Source organism: Ctenocephalides felis, unplaced genomic scaffold, assembly GCF_003426905.1.
Source record: "Ctenocephalides felis isolate EL2017-DRISC unplaced genomic scaffold, ASM342690v1 CF-g0.4_SCAFFOLD_00845, whole genome shotgun sequence".
Classification (NCBI taxonomy): Eukaryota; Metazoa; Arthropoda; class Insecta; order Siphonaptera; family Pulicidae; genus Ctenocephalides; species Ctenocephalides felis.
This window is the reverse complement of record NW_020536999.1, coordinates 76345128-76368661: the sequence shown is the minus strand read 5'-3', so window position 1 is coordinate 76368661 and position 23534 is coordinate 76345128. Positions and strand designations below refer to the sequence as shown.

At 31.9% G+C, this 23534-nt stretch overlaps 2 protein-coding genes across 2 annotated transcripts; both read right to left on the bottom strand.

The window, feature by feature from the left end:
• Window positions 1–11163: 11163 nt before the first annotated feature.
• On the bottom strand, window positions 11164–11754 carry LOC113389590. The gene has a single exon (XM_026626613.1). It carries the CDS (start codon window positions 11752–11754, stop codon window positions 11164–11166), a length of 591 nt encoding a protein of 196 aa, XP_026482398.1.
• Window positions 11755–20560: 8806 nt separating this feature from the next.
• Window positions 20561–21754, bottom strand: LOC113389579 (general transcription factor II-I repeat domain-containing protein 2A-like). Its single transcript, XM_026626602.1, has one exon. The coding sequence runs from the start codon at window positions 21752–21754 to the stop codon at window positions 20561–20563; it is 1194 nt and encodes a 397-aa protein (XP_026482387.1).
• Window positions 21755–23534: the final 1780 nt, after the last annotated feature.

Genomic DNA, 23534 nt, shown 5'->3' with positions numbered 1-23534 from the left:
TTTGAGAATAAAAGTTGTCTTGGCAATGGAAATAGGAGTAATTTAAAATAGTGTTGATAATATGAGTGAAGACTGTTTTCGGAAAGTCAGTAAAGTTACAAATTGTGTGCCAACGTTTATCGATTGAGTTTAGGATTAATTCATGTGGGACACATGTAAAAAGGTTGACCACATCTAAGCTTAGAAATAAGTGATTTTCAGGGATGTTGCGGTTATTAATTAAATTCACAAATTGGTACGAATTCTTAACATAATAGGGAGAATTGATTGTAACATTTTTTAGGACATCAGAAATGAGTTTCGAAATATTGTAAAAAGGAGAGCCAATGTAGGAGACAATCGGTCTGAAAGAGCATTCAGGTTTGTGTATTTTTGGAAGACAGTACATTTTAGGGGAGATAGGGTGTTGTATTTTAGGTTAAAAGCAAAATTCTCAGAAATTAGTTTTTTGTTTTTCAGATCATTGATTAATTTAAAAGCTATTCTAGAAAAACGTTGTGTGGGATCTTCTGTTAAAATATTATATGTTGTATCATCTTTAAGTAGGTTAAGGACGGAATTGTTGTAAAATTCTTTGTCAAGAATGACTGTGATATTACCCTTATCGGCTGGGCAAACTATAATATTATTAGATTTAATGAAAGCTTTAGTTTCTAAAATGTCTTTGTGGAGTTTCTTTAAATGAAAGTTTTGAAATTTATTATTTACTTTCTTTATATGTTTTACCAGTCTGTCACATAGTTTGATCTAATGTTATTCTGTTTGTTTGTTTCAATGTTTCTAATGTTGTATTCAATATTACTTAGAATTTTTATGAAATCTGTTTTACTGTATTTCTGAGGAGAGTATGCAAATTTTGGACCTAATGCTAGAATATATTTAACATTTTCTGGAATGTAAATATCAGTTTTATTAACTAACCACTTATCTGTACAAGATTTAGAGATTTTGAAGGGATAGTTGTCATCTCTTTTTTGAATTAAAGTTTTAGTTTTTTTTAATATGTTTTTCTTTAGTAGTATTAAAATGTTTGTTAAATTTATAGTTTTCAAAAGCTAAAAATTGATTTAAGAGGTCTTTGTTCAAAGTATTGGAAAGTGTATTGATTATGTTATCCAGTTGTGATTTCAAGTAATTTATGTAGATAAAAGTATTTTTTATTTCTAGATTCAAAACAGACATTTTCAGGTAATTAATTTGTCGTTCAATTTTATAGATGTTGAAAGTGTTGTATAAGAATTGTTTGTTTATAATATTAGAAATAAAATTCGGTATAATCCATTCATTTTTACATCGAATTAGAAATATTTTTTTGTTAATAACATTAGCATATTTAGAGTTAAGTTTTGAATATTTTTTCATTAAACATATTTGTTTGTAATCTACAGTTCTTGATAAGTTTTGAAAGAAATTTCGTTCCATAATGTTCTTGGAATATATTGAATGGTAGAGTCTTGGATTTGTGTATATTTTGTAGAGTTTCGAACAAGAATCCAAAAATAATACAAAATAAAAACAAGAAAAGTTTTTAAAAAAACAATTTCTTTATTTAATTATTTGTTTATTGTCGACGTTTCGGAACTAGGTACGTTCCATCTTCAGGACATCTGTCAAGAAACATGATCTTGATGAGATTTTGCAAACAATATGTTTAGGAAAAGAAAATAGATTTTTCTTAAATAATGAATTAAATTGTAAAAAATATAATAATGTACAGAAATATGATAATATGTTCAAAATAAAAATGATAAAAATAAATGAGTGGATTATCAAAACAGGATATTAAACATAATAGATATTCTATTATGTTTAATATCCTGTTTTGATAATCCACTCATTTATTTTTATCATTTTTATTTTGAACATATTATCATATTTCTGTACATTATTATATTTTTTACAATTTAATTCATTATTTAAGAAAAATCTATTTTCTTTTCCTAAACATATTGTTTGCAAAAATCTCATCAAGATCATGTTTCTTGACAGATGTCCTGAAGATGGAACGTACCTAGTTCCGAAACGTCGACAATAAACAAATAATTAAATAAAGAAATTGTTTTTTTAAAAACTTTTCTTGTTTTTTATTTTGTATTATTTTTGGATTCTTGTTCGAAACTCTACAAAATATACACAAATCCAAGACTCTACCATTCAATATATATATATATATATATATATATATATATGTATGTATATATATTAATTAATAAATAATTTAAGCTGTAAAATGATACCAAGAAAATCACTTGATACAGTTGGATCTCGGCAGAGGCAAAAACGGCTAAGGCAAGCTTTTGATAAACAAAACGAGATAAATACGTTGTAATAGAATTTCTACAAATTTTGTTGAAAATAATTCAACTCACGCACGGTAAGCTCGTACATTTCAATTTTTAATTGTATAGTCAAATATATATTTGCCCAGGAATAAATTTTACATTAGAATCAGGCGGTAATGTTCATGTATATCCATACACTGGTAATATAGAGAGAAGAACATTAGAAACTTGCAGATCTCTTGCTGATAATGCTTCATGAGATGCACCAATCATGGGTGTAAAAGGTCCAACAGCAATTTCGCTTATTATGCCTGATTTTATCATGGGAATGGCCATAGACAGAATGCATTGTGTTGAAGGTGGTATTGTGAAAAAATTGTTGTCTCTATTTTTTAATACTGAATATAAAAACAAACCTTTTTCTTTACATGCTTTAATTAATGTTATTGATGCAAGATTAAAATCTATAAAACCACCTAAGTTTGTACATCGGATGCCACGAAGTGTGACAGAATTAGTACACTGGAAGTCATCAGAATTAAAATTGTGGTTTTTTCATTACTCATTACCTATTTTGCATGGAATTCTTGCACCTCAATATTTCAATCATTATGTGTTGTTAGTGGTTGCAATATCCATTTTGCAATGCCAACTTGATGTTGCTCGTGACTTTTTACACAAGTATGTTAAATCGTTTGAAAATCTATATGGTCAAATGTACTGCTCTATGAATGTGCACCAATTATTACATTTACCAGACTGCGTTCAGAATCTTGGACCATTATGGGTATATTCTTGTTTTGAATATGAAGATATAAATGGTCAAATATTAAAATTAATACACGGAACAGGGCATGTTGATTCACAAGTAACAGTTTGCTTAAGAAAAAAGAAACAGGTGAAGATAATAGAAAAAATATTTGATCATACATATAGCGTTGGAGCATACAAAACATTTAAAGAGTTGCCAAACAATATAGAAATGGCTCTTCGAAGCTCTGATATCAATTTTGAAAGCGATAAGCCTCTTCAATATTATCTCAGAGTTTTGAAGAACAACAAATTGTATGTTGCTGAAGCATACAAGAGTGACATGAAAACATATTCCAGTGCAATTTATTACATATTCAATGACAAGTATAATATTGGATTTGTACATTATTTTATAGAAATAAATTTTAAACACTTCGCTATTGTTGAAGAGTCTATTATCGAAGACAGTTTTCATGGCAGAGGTCATAAATATCACAATTATAATTATTCATTCATAAAAACATGTACAAGAAAAAAAAGCTTCATAGCAATTCCTATAAGTTCAATGCTGTATGTTTGTATATATATAAAAATTGGCAGAAACATTTATGTAGGTTTACCAATAAATGAATATGAATTAGAGTAAAAAATAAATGTTTTATTTTATTATATTTCATTATTATTAATATATGTAAAAGCTTTTACGATTTTTCTTTTATTATATTTTATATATAATATATAATATATTATATTATATATACACATATATATATATATATATATATATATATATATCATATTTAAATTATTGATATGCAAAATTTCAACTTCATTATAAATTATGCTGTGAAAGTATTATTACATATTCACGCATCCATGCTATGCTGTCATCACATTTGAGGTTATGTATTGTGATTTGTGATACTACGAAATGTGTTGAAATTTTGTACCTAAAGTCATAAAATGAGTTATGAAGGTTCTAAAATGTATGAAATGTTCTAATATGTACTTGCTTAGGGGCCTATAGGTCCTAAGTAGTAACGTAACAAGTACATATAGGTCTAAATGAGGTTAATTTTTTTGACACGGGAATATCAATCAAGTTATGAGTATTGCAACTCATTCTCCCAGCTCCATGTAATTTGGGATACTCGTTGAAAAACTTATCTAATAATTCTTTAGTCATATCATTTTTATCAATACATGTCTCAGGATCACACAAGATTCTTATACCCAAACTGAACTACGTGAACTGCAAGGCAACTGGTCCTAAATACAGCAAAAATAGCCGAAACTCAGTAGCTTTCCAATTGACGTAGTCTTAAAGCACTCTGGGTAATCTAGAGAATTCTGCAGTAATGTGGGGTTTGGATTTCAATAAAAATTTGCTAATATTCCGTAGTTTTGTCGTCCAACTTGACATCTCTGGTTTCGTTTACCCAGAGGTTTAAAAGTCTCTTTGCGACTCCTAAACACACCGTATGCATATAGCCTAGTACTACCTGCGACACCATTCCAATTCCATTTTTTTCCAAAATCGAATATTCCGTGTGATGTACTGGGTGCGTTATCCTACGAAAAATCTCATCCGTTCGCAGATCTCAAAATACTACTTAAAACATGTGTTGAAAACTCTCCTCGCTGAACATATTTAGTGCAGCTTTCATAATCAGCATGCCCAGTTGTCTTTGTAACGAACGCACGTGCAGGACTATCACACACCACTTTTGAAATATTTTGTTACGAAAAATTAAGTCATTTTGTTGTATGTCTTTCATTTCCTCTATGAATGGTTGAAGAAAAATGTTGGAATCCTTAGGCTTGCCATTTCCATGATGCACTTCAACCAGAAGTTTCTGGTTATCTAGCATCAGTGAAATGATCCAAAATGCATTAGCGGAGGTCTTAGTCAATGACAATCCATCGAAGTTAACTTTAACGCCGATACTATCGGGGCAGATTTCAAGGTATTTCTCTATGAAACGGAATACCTTCCTATACACCAAAATGAACATATTCACCACCGTTATTTAATTTAATGGCATCGGTGTCATTTTTTGGAGTGCCCAATAATGTGCGAATATTTACACTATATCAATGGACAATTGAAATGTTTCAACATAAACTCAAAACTGATTGTCTGTGTATTTTTTTAGAGCAACTCTGATCACTTTTTCCAACATTTTCACTAATGTATTATAATAATTATAACCATAATTAATAAATATTTGTACTGATTTGCACTATTTCACTATTACTTCGAACATATTTTGACACCGTGGATGATGCCGGTTAGTACCGATGTACCATGACAAATGTAATAATACTTGATTGTAGGTTAAGGATTTTTATGTTAAACAAAGAAAATGCAAAATAAATGAGATTTAATTGAATAAATTATTATAATTTCATAATTTTTACCATAAAAATTAACTTTTAAATATTGGCCACGCCTACAACGATAGGCCACACCAAATCACTGTCTGCCACTAGTGGGTATGCCAACTATATACACGGTTTTCACACAAGCGTCCTAGATCTGTGCCGTTCGGATCCTTTCGGGTCTCCTCGATATCTACTGTGTACTCTACATCCTATTAGTGCTGTCGATACTACTCAAATATAGGATTTTGGGGGGTGCAGCAGGCATAACACCATCAATTCTATATCAACTCTGTCCTCTTCTACTCTCAATCCTTCCTACGACGTTGTCAGCGTTGAATCGTTGAAATAAACTAGTTTTTTTTAACTAGAACCCGTTCACGAAAAACGAGAACCGGCTTGTATCAAGTATTGATTGGTTTCTATATTCTACATAATATTCAAATTTTTTGACAGCAATAATTAAAGATACGAAATTTGTAAAAAATTGCAAAATTCAATAATATAACACATTTCTCTAATTTATAACCATACGTTTGCTTGGAGAAGGCGACAAATCACGCCCCAAAATACCAATAAAAAGAAATTAAATTTTTGTATGGAAAACATAACCTGAAAGATATTGACTGCTCAATAAAATATATCAAATATATTAATTTTAAACAACATTGTATATTCATTCGGAAGAGTCTTGCATGTCAATCCACCACATAAAAAGCATAACTCGTGTTGTTTTAGTAAATCTAGAATATAGTTTGGAAGTGATTGTTTTCAATTCATAAAGGATAAGATATTAAATTGATATAAGATATATTAAATTGTGAAAATTTACAATTTTATTCGTGAATTTCTTGTTAAGCGAAAATAAATCTTAATAATATGTACGTTGGTAAATCAGTTCAAGTCCAGTTTTCCAAATTACTATTAGTATTTATTGTACTTTACTATCATTATCTAATGTATTGTTAATGGTAAAGCATCAGTTGTTTTCTTGAATTGTAAATTTTTCTTCGAAATTAATCTCTGAATATGTAAAATTAGTTAAAATGTATTGGACCCATGAGAAGGTATTGGAATAACAGTTTGTCTACAGGAGTGTTATTAATAGAATGAATTGATGATTACGTTGATGAAACAAAAGATAATGGGCTATTAAATTAAATCAACAACATTGTTATTAATTATACTTCGGCAGTTATAAAAATAATTTACAGATACGATTGACTTAATTTATTAATATTAACTAATGAATGATAATATAATAATATCGGTTTGTGATTATATTGGTCAGATTAAGAACAATTAAGTTTATTGACAGTTTTAGATTTAAATATATAAATATGAAAATAATAAGTTCAATCTTTGTTATAAGATACATTTATTTTAATTGAAACAACGTGTACATAAAACGTGTCATGGAAGAAATTAATCTGGCATCAGGCAATTACCTAATATGAAGATGTAGTGCACTGTATTTTTTTGTACAATTCTTGCATTAATATACACAACGATTATGATTCATATATCAAATTTTATGGCTGGATCTTTATGGCTGAAGATCATTTGCCATCATTGTAATGGCAATAATTTGATTGTATTAATGTATCATTCAGTAATGTATAATTCTGCCAAGCTCTAGCCAAAGGCATTCACATAAATCAATACAACATCAATAGTTTTCGGACAAATATGAGTGTAACCTATCTGGAGTGCTTATTTTGAATGACATTGCTCATTTAATATATTTTCTGTAATGTTGAATTTATTTCGATACTATCAAGATTTGAGCATAGTCAAGGCATCATATGTTAAATAAATTGATAGCCTTAGTTTGGACGAAGAAGGACATTTGACGCAATCAAAGATTTAGTTGAGATATTTGAAAAAGGTTTTGATCTTTCAGGCCTTCATACATACACGACCAATCAGGATCATTGTTTCATATCCTACGGATTTCAATAATGTCTTAACATCTTCATGAGATATAGATCTTTACATCACCCAAGTGTTAAGATTAGATTGCAGAGAAAAAGGGTCAGCTATTGTTACTTCACCCTATTTATTCAACCACATTAAAAACTAAATATGAATTCTAATTTAAAAAAATGTAACTAACTACTGATCATAATGCCGATTGCCGTTAACGAAATAAAGAAAATAGAGCTATGTATTGAACAAATAAAATATATTTCATATGAATAATTGATAGATAGATCATGAAATAAAATTAAATAATGGCAAATATGACACATAACATAATCATGTTCAAATAATTTGCCAAATAATGTGCCAAATATTAAAAATAAATTCACTTGTATGATTTATTGACAAAGAAAATTAATCAAATTCGTGTAAAGATACGATTGTGATGATTACAAAATCTTTTGACCATCACCAGAATTACGTGATCTCTGTCTGCTGTCCAATCCTTACTGAATTATTTATTTGATATATAATATATATCACCAAATTTATGAAAATTTGTGAATATATAAAGGAAATGGAGAAAAGCAGAATGGATATTATATAAAAAATAATAAGATTGATTAAAATCGATTCGTTAAAAACTTGATATTTGTAATCGATATTAACAACCATAATAGTTAGAAAGATTAAGAAATTCTTAGAATATAATAAATTACTATTACAGAAAAATACATTTAACTAATTTTAAATATTCAATAAGCAACATAACATGTAACCGGTAAGATATATTTTTTCTTTGCATTTGATCAATATTTATAATTGGACTACTATACTCACTCAAATACAAATAAGTAAACAAATTTATGTGTTCCATTGTAGTAATGTGAATGTGAAATTATATTAACCAATTTAATAATAATACAGTTTGACAATATAGCAATAATAACACTCATATTTACATTACTATTTAACATGTACATTTTTAACGTCACAAAAGATTTATTTTTGGCCATACTATATTCTCAACAATTTGAATTAAGTTTCTCTTTTTGTATTATATAAATTAGAAACGAAAATATTTCATCGATATTTTCTGGTTTGATATACATATCAATATTTGTTATGTTCGAATTTTAGATTCATATTTAATAAAAGCATGCTTTTTATGACGTTGCTTGTATCATGTATTAAACTCTACTCGAATATTTTATTTTTCAAATGTAAACTATTGAGAAATTAAAAAAAAAGGATTCGGCTTCGGTGTCTTTCGGATCGATTTCACGATTTCTCATAAACAAATTACGTATATCAAGTTATGTTTTCTGAACAATACATTTTCAGAGTTTCAATGGAAAGTTTTTTCAATGAAAAATTTACAATGGTCGTTTTGGTTATACGGTTTGTCTCCTTCCTCAACAATTTTTTGGCAAGACTTTTAAATCGTCACTTTTAGTAACCAAGTAATTCAAAGAATAAAGAGGAAGTAATCGATTTTTTTATATTGTATTTTTAAATTCTCAACCGGTTTTACATTTTGTATATGTGTCTAGTAGTGTGATTATACAAATGCGGTCATTCTCAAATGCTCTCCAATTTATCTACTTTCCACGTCCAAAGTTCTTTAAACACACCATGATCGGATGAGAACTAGTGTTCAGTTAAAACTCTAGTTTGTTTATGTCTAGGTTGAAAAAAATGTAAATGAATAGTTCGAGAGAGGCTTCTATGGATTATCATTGCTATTACGATTACGATCGGATTTTTTTTCGATATAATAAACATTATTTTATTATATAAACATTATTATTACATTTTAAACATATATAAAAATTTATAACAAAGTATTGAATATATCGCTATTTATCATATATTCCTTGCAATTGCTTCTAGTCTTTTTCTCCACTAGGGCAGCTGACAACCATATAATTTAATGTGTTTTATTTTGTCGAACGTAATACATTTTAAAACACCGTAAGGGCCATTAATTAGCCCGTCTACATCAATATCAATATGGCTCGTGAGCATACTTGATATCAATTTTCATCGTTTCCTGCAATTTTATGTCAATGTTACTGTTTTTTCTTAATGAATTAAAAATTAGTTTAGTGGGAATCTCGTTAATCCATTCATGCGCGTCACTAATTAGATGACGAGGCATTTGGCTTTTTTTTTTTTTTTGCTAGAAGGAGAATGCATTTACGCACACCGGTCGCCAGGTTCACTAGGTAGTGTGGGACTCGGCCCGAAGGCAATACCCACTAAACCTAACTCCTAGTATTATGCCTGGAGGATGTTGGCGCAGGCAGTACGCAGCAATACAGACGATCAGCCGATCCACTGTCGCTCTTTTCTAGTGGTCGTTGTTTTGGACCATTTGGCAAATCCGATCAGTCCGCCGATTATAACTCTCGTGGATATCACTTTCAACTCATCCTTCTTTACAATTCTTTCTGAGACCAGGAAGTTCGCCGACTCTTCATGCCAAACACCCCTTATGTTAAGTGTTATTGTATTGAACGCCACTGTTGAAACGTTATATCGACGCTTTACGTCGTTTTCCAGGTTTTTATGGTATTCAAGCTTGCGTCTGTTGGCTCCAGTCATATTCGTTGAGTATCCCACCACCTGAGCATCCAACAATATAGCTTTCTGGCCCTGCGCCGCAATAGGTCTGGTTTTCTTATACCTTGCGGTGTCTTGAAGGTTGGCTCTGCGTCAACACGGGTGTGCGATTTTCCCAGGGCACGTTTTACGTAGTTGCATATTGCATTATGCCTTTCAATCCGTTGACGGTGGCTTCTATGACAATTCTCTAATTAATTCAACTTTAGCCGCTAATACAATACCGGGAGCATTTGCATCACTGATTGTAATTTGTGCGACATATGAAGCTAATTTTAAAAATCTTTCCAGCATGTAGTAACACGAATTCTACCTTATTTGTACATCTAATATGAACTTTAAAGACTCATGCGAACTTACACATTAAGCCTTTTTCAGCTTATCTGAAGCTACAACACTTGTTCTAAAACATTTGACTAAGTTTCTTACTTTTTTAAAAAAATTTATAACATCAGGATTGGCAAGGGCCTTATCTGCAATTAAATTCATAGTATGTGCAAAACAAGAATGGTGTTTTTCAGTTGCTCCATATATATCAAAAAAATACGCATAGCACATAATTCATATTACTGCCGTTGCGGCGATGATAGCTGCTGTTAAATTATATACAGCAAGGTATAATTCAAGCTTTTTTTTTAAATTTGTCATTTCGAGACGAATTGTGTTTTTTAAAAATAGCGCTAATTGGTCATAGTTCTGGATATCTAGAAATTGTACAATAAATAATCGTGATTATGTTATTTCTCACAATTGGGAATTTGAAAAAAAAAAATTGTAAATTTATTTTCATGCGCTTTAAAACTATATTATTAAATTTATTGATATGTGAAAGAAAAAAGAAAAAAAAAGTTTTTTCAATTAGTTATGAGCGTTTAAAAATTGATTAAATTCAAAAATTAGTCATGTGACCGTTAACGTGCCACGATTGGCTACTGTGCCTGTGACGTCAGATTGTAATTGCAACCTCATAACAGCGTAGTGCCGTTATTACTCTATTAGTGCAGTGCTTACGACTATATTTTACGGAACTTGATTAACACGTGGTAAATTTTCCTTCAATAACAATTTGTTGAAGTTAATTTAGTTCAACTGTGTATGATACAGGATTTATAAAAGCAAATTCTGATAATGTTCTTAATATTGATATATTTATGGCAGCCATTTAGCCATTTCTTTTGTCATGAAAATGTTCTTAAATTTAACTTGAAATTATAGGTATTTGTAAATTCACTAGTGCTGCAGCGATGATAACAATATAGTCTGTTAAAGATAACATATTATGATTGACAACCGCATGAGGTTTGAGAAAATCAAACTCTCTCATTCGTCCAATCACGCGTTCTATATGAATACGTAGAGCAGCGATTCGTTTGCCTTGTAAAACGTCGGATTGTGATAATTTAACTCCAGCACTCACTGAAGGTGGTCTAATTAATTCAATCTTTTTATTGCCAAGAAGCTGAACAATATTCTTGAATCCTCGATCAGCCATTACAGCACAACCTTCGGGTAGCTCTTCTACTATTTCGCTTTCCTGAAATAACAATTCATCTGAAATTCGACCTCCAAATCCTTTTGAGATGAAATTGATAAAGCCATCCGGTGTGCAAGATATTAAATATTTTAAAGTATTACACTTTTTGTACTCTGACCAAGTTAATGATTGATGCTCTGGATCACTCGGTTGCTCGATTTGAATCTCAAATTCATCAATAATAGCTACCACATGACTATAAGAAGATCTAAATGCTATCGGTAGTATTCTTTTTATATTATCAGGCTCAGGCATGTAAACAAGCTTTTTAAAAAATGTGTCAATACCGAAATTGTTTTATTAAAAATAATGCTATCGTTGCTTACACTCATTCCGAACTGTTCACTTAATCTTTCAAAACTGTCTTGGCGTCGAATTTTCATTAAAGATAATTTTATATTAGTCATATTGGTATTAGAAATAACACTGAGACCTTCTAACATTAGGGGGCGCCCATTAATCACGTGAGCTAGTTTTTAAGGATTTTTGGACCCCCCTACCCCTTGGTGATACGTGGTGGTATTCAAAATTACCCCCCTTCCCCACCAAACATCACGTGTATTTTTAGTTACGTGAAAAAACAAAAATTTTTGATTCTTTTTTTGAAAATGTTTGAATTTTTTTAAAAAAAATCAGTTAAAAAATAAATACACGTGATATCTTACCATACTCTCCCTCCCACACGTGATATTTCGTGAATTTTTGTCAAACCCACCCCCTTCCCCTAATAACCTCACGTGATTAATGGACGCCCCCTTACGTTAAATTTTTGAAGGACTTCAGTATAGGCCTTCAAATTGTCATCAATTAAATAATTTGTGACTTTTACAATTTCATTTTTTTTTTTATAGGGGACTGTGAGCTACAGTCTATATAACTCGAGTCGCTATTCTCTGAAGGCTCATAAATCTCTCGAGAACTGTTTGAATTTACATACACGTAATTTCAGAAGCTTGAATCATTTTTCCATTGATATCTACTGAAATCATTCCATTGAATCATATGATATCTACTGTAAAAAATAAGAATATGTAATACTGTAAATAATAAGAACGATCTTTGGGTTGTGCCGTTGTACTATCAAATGCAGCTTTTGCACTAATTTCAATATCTAAATTCTCCGCGGGGGTAATTTCTTCACTTTCAGAGAGTTCTGAGTTATTTAAATCATCGTTTGCATTATAGTCTCTATTATTGTTGTTGTTCAAAAGCCGTTTTTGCGATAATAAGCAAGAGACATTTTTAGAATTTAATAAAACAGGCCATCTATCTTTATCAATGTTTGATTCATTTTCAGTGGTCTGTATATCATTTGTTTTAAATGATCTTTTTAAACGACGTGATCCTTGGGCATAATCCTCTGACACATCAATAAATTATGTTACACAATTTCAACAACAATGAGCACAGTTATTTTTATTGTAAAAATAAGTTGTGCAAAGAAAAAGGTGCTAACTATTAAGGGGGTATTCTGGTCTAGAGGCATGATTTTTAGGTCTTTTTTAAAGTGCTGTATAAAATAGGCAATTAATATTTTTACCATCCATTTTTTTATATATTATTTATTAACCTTTTAAGAGTACAGGAAAAAAATTTAAAATTTTTTTTTTCAAAATCCAAAATTTTAGCAGCCGATGAAGTGGGGGGTCTCGAAAAATTGGCAGGTGGCCATACCCATGATTTCATCCCTTCTAGTGATCTAAAATGAAAAAAATAAAAAGATTATTAATCTACATGAATGTCGCAAGGTCATGAACTAGGGACAAGTTAAAAAAAATATTTTTGATAAAATGGCGACTGTTTGAAAAAAAAAACATAATTTTTGGACCATTTTTTTGACATTCTCGAATTTTTTAAAAATACTAAATTTTGGAATTTGGGGATGGGGCTAGTTCATGACCGAGAGGAGTCTATGAGGAAGATTCCCTGAAAATTTCAAGTCAATCGGTTCAGTAGAACTCGAGATATCATGGGTATCAGGTTGAAAAAGACAGTTTCGAGAAAAACGCGTTTAAAGTTTTGCCCGCCGTTCGCGTCAAGTTATTCGCAGTTTAAGTCATGAAATTATATTTTATACTTACATTTATCTAATCTGCCATTCCTGCTTCATACATCGGGCCTTCCTCGACTTCATAAAAACTTTCTTCGGCGTTTCTCTCTTCTAACCGAGCAGTTCTGGCTTCTTTCGATGCGTTAGAGGCTCGTACCTCAGAACGGTCGATTCGGGCGTTGTCTCGTCTTACGGCAAATGAATGAGCCTCTGTACCAATTTTAATTCCCATCAAAGTCATCATCTTTAAAATGGGAATGAAACCTTCATTAAAAATACAAACAGCAATAAATGTGGCTATTTCAATTATCTGAGCTCCAGAATGAATATGCTTAGGCGCAAAAGTCCAAATCAATGAATTGAGTGATTCATTATTATTCTGCGTTTCTGAGCCTAAACATCGAGTCAATAATTCTTTCGATGATAAACTGTCGTAAATAGGTTTGATAACTGTCAAAACGTTATCAGCCAGAGGTTTAGTTTCATGCACAAAATCTTTTATTGTATTTTCAGATGCAGATTGTTGCCACTTACACCAACTGTCTGTACCAGGTGGGCAATACATATGTTGTGGGTCTTCATCACTAGAACTATTATGATAATAAGTGGCCCAAACTGCATCTTTCATATCGTTCACAGAGTCAGGGTGTCGACGGATCGCTAAACCATAATATAAAGACAATTTATTGATCATTTTATCAGTTAATTTGCCTTCACCTTTTCCACCGACCCCTTTATTGTCTTTCTTCGCTTTCCTTAGCCTAGCACCCATTCTTTTTTGTACATGTCCTACACATTCTTTTTTTTGTACCAACGGATCACCATCGTAAGGATCCATATCAAGTATACCCTTAAAGGTCTTAGTGTCACCATCTCCGATGTATTTCACATATTTTACGCCGTGTTTTTCAACAGATCGACAGAACATCTCAACAATAGCATCTACTTCCATTTTACCAGCACTTCCCTTATGATTAATAGTACAGGACTCTTCATGCTCTTCATACCATTCGTTATAGGCAGAAATATCCGATTTTTTTTTCTTTTTCCAAAGATTACAACCTTGACAATAACTGGATTTCACAATCGTATCAACAACTTTTTTACAATTTTTAGCTACTAGTGTAGTAACTCCAAATAAAGAGTTAAACCCTCTTTTTTTCCAGGTCCCATCGCCAGAAACTGTAATTTCTGTTGGACTAGCATTAGGATCGCACTCAGAAATTAAATCTTTTTCTCCTTTTACAGCTTTGGAAATAATTAGATTATAAACTGAAGACACGGCTGTATGAATGTTTTTGACGCAAGCGTAGTAGGTACAGATTGATATTCCTTGACAAATATCCATCAGACTGCAAAAGATATTTATTCCTTCCCTACCAACTCCCAGAAGTCGCATAGCAAATATCATTCTTCGGTTTACTTCGAAGGATTTTTCAATAAATGGGCATGATAATAAATACCTTACACTTGGGCAATAACATTGCAATGCTATTTTAAATCCTAGTCCGCGGTGAGCCGTTCGAGAGAATTTAATTTCTTTCTTGCAAGAAACACACAACACCATTGAAGAAATTGCTGAAAAAACTGTAAAAAACTCGAGGATACAGTAGCCGTAGTTATTGTCTATTATAACTTCTTCATCATTACTTTTAAGTAATTTTACTGCTGATGCACTTGTAAAAGTTGTGTCCTCCTTCTCCACTGTGTGTCGATTGCCGTGAAAGCTCCGCTTTTTGGATCTGTCAGGACGCGTCACTCTTTGGGCTGAGGATTTTTTATCCATATTTTCACTTAATTAATTAAACAATCACTCACAATATTTTTATTTCACTTACTACACAAGTCCACGTGTTTTAGAGGTTAGAATAACACTGTTGTCAGCAGCTGAATCTCAGGGAATACTAAATAGAAAAGATACAAATCACCTTGGGTTATATATATATATATATATATATATATATATATATATATATATATTTCAAAGTAACTAGCAGTTTTAAAAACTAGCAAAATTTAGTATTTTTAAAAAATTCGAGAATGTCAAAAAAATGGTCCAAAAATTATGTTTTTTTTTTCAAACAGTGTATTCGTCGAAATAAAAAAGGTATAAAGTATAAAAACTTTTATTTATACGTTTCGACACAAGATGCGTGTCATCATTCAGCAACTACAACAATTTGAAAATTTTATTAACTAATGTAAACACCAATATAGATTAATTATAACATAGAGAAACATTATACACACCACAGGACAAAAACACTCAAAAAAACTTTAATTTAAAAAATTAAACTGATAACATATTAGAAAAAAACATTTTTGTAGAAAAAATTGTGAAAAACTAAAAGATTTGAAAACTAATTTGACTAAAAGTTTTAAAATTTAACATTGTGAGGCAAGAAACACGCCCATACCGAGCACCATACTCGACTGTAATATTTCACTAGGCGTATTGATGGGAGGGGACGTATCAAGGACAAATGCAACGAAGCACGGACGCATCGAACACGAGTGCTTGAAATGGATTTGATCAAAAGGAAAATGCAAAACATGTAAAAGTTTGAACAAGAAAAAACAAAATTGTAAAAAATAAAAAATAATATGAGGAGATAGCAAATTATTTTTTTGTTTTTTTAATAAAATCAATAACTAGCTGGTAACTATCAAGATATATATATATATATATATATATATATATACTTATACACGCATATACATATATATATATTTACTATAAATATATATATATATATATATATATATATATATATATAGTAGAACAAAAGGTTTAAAACGGAGAAATATGGGTTCAGGTAGACGGATGGACCGATTCTGCGCATAACAGAGAAATGTTACGGCATGGCATGTTACGCTCCGACTCCCCATACATTATGCGAATGAATCATACTGAATGCTGTCAAAATATCATGCATTTGCTGTTCATTCCGGCGTTTTAAGCATAAACTGCAACGTCACTCGTATGTTACCTAAGAGGAAACAGAAACACACACTTATCTAACATCGTTTTTTTGACATTTGTGCGGCTTTTAGGTTATGTTTTGTATGAGAAAACCTGAGAAATTCGCCTGACTGAACACCAACCGCATAACTTTTGTCTATATTACTATGGAAAATTCTTCATAACATGACCTTATCATAACATTGCGGCAGAATCGGTCCCGGAGAGTCCCTACCGTCTATTGTACGATTCTATCCGGCCGAACCAGTTTGAATGCCGCGCCAGCAAAATGCCTATATCTCCGAAAATAATTCGAATTTTCAAAAATCCTCTCGTACACACATTCTTGAATAGTTAAACTTTGAAAAATTGATTTTTTGAAATTTCTAGACCAGAATACCCCCTTAAATTCGATTTTGATGTCTATTGAAAAACAAAATTACTTTGAGAGATAATACTGTATAATACCTCGAGAGAGATAATTATAGTATTTGATGTACATAAATAAATAATTTTGATTGGATATTTTATCCATGTCTCCTCGTCAGGTACTACATCAAGTTCCGCCCACTTCAACACCTTGTTCTGATCTTTTTTGGGCAGCCATAAACACTTAGAATTATCCTTATTAAGCCAACTAATTGGTACTAACTCTACCGTTTTTTATTGTTTTTAGTTTCATTACTTTCCACCACTGCATACATTTTAATATCTTCCGTCATTTTCAAAATTTATAGTACAATAACCCAATAAACTAATAATAAAAAATAATCACTTAAGCTCTAAAACTCAAATAATTGACTGCGCGCAAGGGAGCAGCATAGCAAGCAATATCACACTTTCTTAAGATGCCGGTCTAACTGCCGCCCGTAGCGGCGTCTCAAAGCATTGCACAAACCGTGAGCACGAGTCTTCGATTCTCAAAATTATTTTGTCACTGGTACATATTTAATACACCATCGCATTTTTTTGATATTAAAAATTCATATATTATTGAACATTAAAATTTGATTGGATAAATCGAATACAGAAAAAATAATTTAAAGTAAAACATAAAGTTTTAAATAATATTGAATTTGGAAGTATTTATTACGTCAAATTTATTTTATCATCTACTTTTTAATACATGTTTAAATAAATTTAATGAAGCTATTGCAAACAATGAACTATTAATGTTCAATAATATACATTTAGGGAAGTAGGGGAGCATTGGGCACTTTTTTACATAAATGTTAATAAACTGTTATTTTTTATCATAATCAAAATTTTATTCCTAATATAGGGAGCACACATATTTGGTCGTAATTATTATTAAGAAAAGTTTCAATATTGTAATTAGTTTCAAAGTTACAAGAGATCTTCGAACACATGTCCAAAGTGCCCAAACCTCCCGGCGGTCGGGAGGTTTGGGCACCCATGTAGGGAGGTTTGGGCACTGTATTTAATATGCACGAAATTGCTTTACTATACTACTAGGCTTAAGTATTGTATAACATTACTATAAAAAATTGTAATACAAACATTTTTTCTTATCATAGATTTTAGAAAAATTTAACAATGTGACTTAGAATCAGTACTGCACGATGTTAGACTTAATTAAACTTATCTTATATTTGGTATGATCCATAGAGGCTTGTCAAATTTATATTTTAAGCTGCCACGTTTCATCCATGTCGTTGGTGTAGGCAATTTTGTCTTTATATCCTCCAGGAGAACACTGGCTACGTCCTCGATGTCAGGAAATATAAAAGTATTTCTTAACTTACTCACTCTCATAAATTTTACAGTTGCCATCGTCTGATTAACATCTTCGATTATTCCAACATAATGGTAGACAGTTTTTTTGGTGTCAAATTTCACTAATACAAAGTTATTGATCTGGAAATTTCTATCCAGAACGATCACATCGTCTTCATCAAAATCTTCCGCTTCAACAACGGTTTCGTCAGAAACTGAAACATTTTCTATTTCATCATCGCTGCTAATTTTCCTGTTTTTCTCTAGTTTGGAAGTAAATTCATCAGCAAGTTTCGGAATTTTTTTCTGTCCTGTATTTTTGAAGCATTTTCTATTTTTGTTGAGCTCTTTGATCTTATTTTTTCTTTGTCTTTCTTCTTCTTCCATTTCTATAAGTCTTTTCTCGGGTGTGTCCGTCAATATTCTAGTTTTTCCCTTCTTCCATTTCATACCCTGCAATTTCCTGGGGCCGGCCTTCGGATACGGTCTTACTACATCAGGTGTTACATTGACAGTGCCACTAATTTGACTTGTAGAGGGAGATTCCAGTTGAGATGGCCCAATGACTTCCACATTTGAACTTGTACGATCCTCTAGACCAGGGGTCGGCAACCTTTTAACTGTGGTGTGCCAAGGAACTGTACCAATATGATTCAGAGTGCCGCCTTAATTCTGAACAAAGACGTAGCGTGCATTGGCGGGGCCCCGTATCAAAATTTTTTTGTGGATAAAGTTTCTGCTTCTATGAACAATAATGATCTGAGTGCTGTTTGTGTATCATAGAAGTATTTAACTTCCTGAAAGAAATGTTTAAATTTTTTTGCCAGAAAATGTTTGTTTACAACGATAGGCTGAGCCGATTTTTCGAAATTAGGAGAAGAGTGCTAAAATTTTCGCCCTCGTTTCAAAATCAAGAACTGTTCGGATTATATCCCCTCTTTTTCTTTTAAAAAATCAAAAAATTTGGAATAAATCTAAATTCTTATTGATTGTGTCGATTATTTACACATATCGGGAAATACAAGCAAAGTTTCCTAAGACTTACAACTAATTAGCTAATTTTGTATCAGTTTTATTTTTGAAAAACTTTTCTCGGCATTTGCGGTTGAAACTGAGTAAATTGTATGCAAAAATAACTTCGGGAAAATTTTAAGCAAAAGTATTGAATTTTGACAGCGATATAATAAATATTGAATTTCATATTTTAGACATATTTTTCGAGTGTTTACAATTGGTTATAAAAATTAACAGAGATGATCTTACTGTATTTAGACGAAAGTTTCATGAAGACAGGTGTTTTTGCTAAATTACTCAAGTTGTAATTATTCGAACATACTAATTGAGTCGAAGTCTCTGATCTTTGTTTAATTTCAGAAATTAATATGTATATTTAGCAACAAACAGTCGTTTACGCTCCATTCCTTTGAAAATTTTTAGAGACATTTAGCAAACTGCTGAATTAATTTTAATTTTTTAATTTGCACAAAATGACTTAATAAAATGCTAGTTTTCTATTCTATCGCAATCGCAACTCTCTTTATATTTTTACATTTTACACGCTCATGTTTTATTCGAAATTAAATTTAGTTGCAAGGAAGTTTTCATGATTATTTTAACTTTTGTTATTTGTAAAATAAGATAAAAATTCGTAAGATTCTATTAATATTTGGGCAGGTTGGGCCCCCATGGCCCGGAAAAATACACTTTAAAACAATAATTTTACATTTCTCTTAATGAAATTAAATTTCACTGAACAAATTTTTCACGATTAATTCGCTTTTTGTGAAATAATTTTTTTATTATTAATATTTGCTTACGGACGTTGGGCCCCCCCCCCTGGCTTGGGGCTGATATGGCTGATACGGCGGTAGTTACGCCCCTGATTCTGAAATATATAATTAGGTTCTAGGAGAGATGAATTAAAACCAAATTTATCTTTTAAACATATTTATTAACAAATAACCTACAATTCTAACATAAACTAAACAATTTTAATGTGAACCTTGTCCCTGTACATTTTTGCTTAACAATTCAATATCCGGGGTATAATTTGTTACTTTTAATTTCACACATGATTCTGAATGTTCAGTTAAACGACTTCTTTGTGAACTCAAAATATTTTTCATGTGTGAAAAAATTTGTTCACAAAGTCGTCGTCGATTTTTCTATAGAGTCATCTTCTAGATTTTTTCGTAGTTCTTTAAATTTTGTTTTCCATAATTCTGACGATGTTAGTTCGATAATTTCCATTTCGAAATTATCAACATTCATCCACTCGAAAATTGGACAATCGAACGGCATTGTTGATGAATCTAAATCTGGCTGTATGAGGAAGGAAAATATAGGCACATAAGCTTCAAAATCTTTGCATCTTTTGCAAAATTCATCTTAAGTGCTTCAACGTAGGTTTTGAGTTCATTGTTGTTTACAGTCGATTCATTTGCAAGCGCTCTCACATTTGGGAAGTATTTGTAGGTGCTCGTGTTAATATCACGTAAAAATATATTTAATTTTGACGCAAATGCTGTCCAATATTCAAATAATTCGAGCACCGTTTGGCGCTTTCCTTGCAATTTCAAGTTTAGTCCATTTAGATGATTTGTTACATCGGTCAGAAACATTAATTTGCCTAACCATTCTTCATCGTTCAATTCGGGGAAATGTTGTTCCTTTTCGTTAAGAAAAACTTTGATGGGTTCCAGACATGACACAAACTTATTTAAGACATTGCCTCGACTAAGCCAACGAACATGGCTGTATGAGGGAAGGTCAACATATTCACTTTCCATTTCTTCTAAAAGAGATTTAAATTGTCTGTGTGTTAGTGAAGAGCGAGACACTATAAAATTAACTATTTTAACAACAGTGTTCATTACAGGAATTAAGCGCTGTGACGAAATTTTGGCAACTAAACTTTCCTGGTGTATTATACAATGGAAGTTCAATATTTTATGTCCAATATGATTTTCAAGAAGTTTGGCAAATCCTCTATCGTTGCCAATCATTGCAGCTGCGCCGTCAGTAGTTACAGAAAATATTTTTTTGACATTAATGTTCTTGCTGTCAAAATAACTTATGAATGAAGAAAGAATATCTTCCCCCTTAGTTGTCCCAGACAGAGGAATCAAAGTACACAATTCTTCATAAACTTGATCTTTATCACAATACCGTGCAAATACTGCAGGCCGCGCAATATCATTTACGTTGGTACTTTCATCAACAGCAACACTAAATGAAACAGCTTCTTGTAATCCAGCATTCTGTTTTGTTGTTACATTGTCTGCCATTTCAGTTATTCTTCTTTCAATTGTTCGCGCAGAAGCCGGTATTTCTTGAATTCGGGATAATATGGTTTGTTGGTTAGGTAAATCGCTAAACAACTTTTCAGCACTTTTTATAAAAATTTCCTTTATATATTCTCCATCTGTAAAGGGTTTGCCTTTGGCAGCTATGCAATGAGCAATTGCGAAGCTGCATTCTGTCGCTTTAGCCTTCGTTCCAGTCATTCCACAAAAAAAGTTATTTGTTTCTTATAACAAGAAACAGCTTTCTTTATAGTTTCGCATTTCTCATCGTTGCTATTAAATGTGGACTGATGTTTGGTTTGGAAATGTCTTTGTACACTTGACGTGCGGCATACTACACTTTCGCGGCATATCGCACATACAGCACGATCCTTTTGTTGCATAAATCCATATTCATTCGTCCAACAGTCTTGAAAACCGCGAACATCTAATGTTTGTTTCTTACTCTCCATTTGATTAAATACGAATGAATTATAACAAATATAAAATCAATAAGATACACAAAAAAAGTTAGAACGAAAAGTAGCGACCAAACGAAATGCAAGTTTAACTGCGCAAGTTTAAGCCCACCGCACAAGCACACAAGCAAATGGTGCGCACTCGCAGTTGATAAACGAAAAAGAGGGGGGGCGAGTGATACTCCAACATTCAGCTTCGTGAAGGCCGCTTCGATAACTACTCGGCACTGCACATGTTTCATCCCTTTTACTCCGAATGCGGTCTCAATCAACCTTCGCGCAGATTTTCATGAAATTAGCGAACCACATTATAATCAAACTTTCTCTCTTATTTTCAACATTTTCTCTTATTTAAAAATCACTTCGTCTCGATATATTTGCGATTTTCCTAATTCCTTTGTAGCGTGCCATTCAGAATCCCTTCGCGTGCCAAGCCTGGCACGCGTGAAGTAGGTTGCCGATGCCTGCTCTAGACTCTGATTTTCCCCTGTTGAAGGCTGTTCAGTGACAGGTTGGTCTGAAATAGATTATTCTGAAGGAACATTACCCTCTTCCGACAAGCAGCGATCAGTTATAAAAGAACAAGCGAAATCTTCATCGGAGAAAATATTTGAATTCAATGGCCATATGCCAGATTTTTCAAATCCACTTTGAATATTCTGCAACTTGAATGCTAGTGGAATGGCTTTTGCTGCTAATTTTGGTATTTCATAAATTGTTACTGTTTTGGCCGGATTGCTTACCATCCAATCTGTTACAGCAGTGTTATAATAAGTTTTCAGTGGTCCATAGACAGTCAGGTCTAGAGGTTGCAGTTTATGGCTGCAGTGTGGTGGGAAAGTCATTAAAACAATGCCTGATTGTTTGCAAAAATCGAGAACTGGTACTGAAATATGGCTCTCATGATTGTCCAGCAGCAAAAGAACTGGCGATGAAGGCGTTGGTTTTGCGTGTTTGGCGAAATGGTGAATATATTTTAAAAAATTTGGTGATGTCATCCACCCTGAAGGATGTGCTGCTCCATCTGAACCAACAGGGGCATCATTTAGCATATATGTTTTGAAATTAACCCGTGGGAATATGAAAAATGGTGGTATTGAGTTACCCAATGCATTAATACCGCAGCAAACCGTTACAAGCGTCCCTCTTTCAGCTGACTTTACTTGCCCAAGTTGCTTAGTGCCTCTGAGAGCAATCACTTTCTGGGTTCGTTGCACCGTTGATAATCCAGTTTCGTCTATATTGTAAATAGACTCAGGGCCGAAGCGATGCCGTTCATACACAGTTTTAAGATTTTCAAAAAAAATTCCGACATTTGTCTTATTGAAGCTTGTGGCCCGTGACAGACTGGTAGCCTCTGGTGTCCTTATCAAAAGTTGAGGCTGTCTTTTAAAAAATCCCCTTATCCAGTCTTTGAGTGCAAGTTTCTTCTCTGTCCAGTTATCTGGTATTTTCTTTTTAATGGAAATGGCGTATTCATAAACCAATTCGCGTGTTTTCAGTTTTGATAGTCCATGGTTTAG

Coding starts and splice junctions, on each gene's coding strand:
- LOC113389590 (XM_026626613.1), bottom strand. CDS start 11,754: ATGCCTGAGCCTGATAATATAAAAAGAATACTACCGATAGCATTTAGA.
- LOC113389579 (XM_026626602.1), bottom strand. CDS start 21,754: ATGACTGGAACGAAGGCTAAAGCGACAGAATGCAGCTTCGCAATTGCT.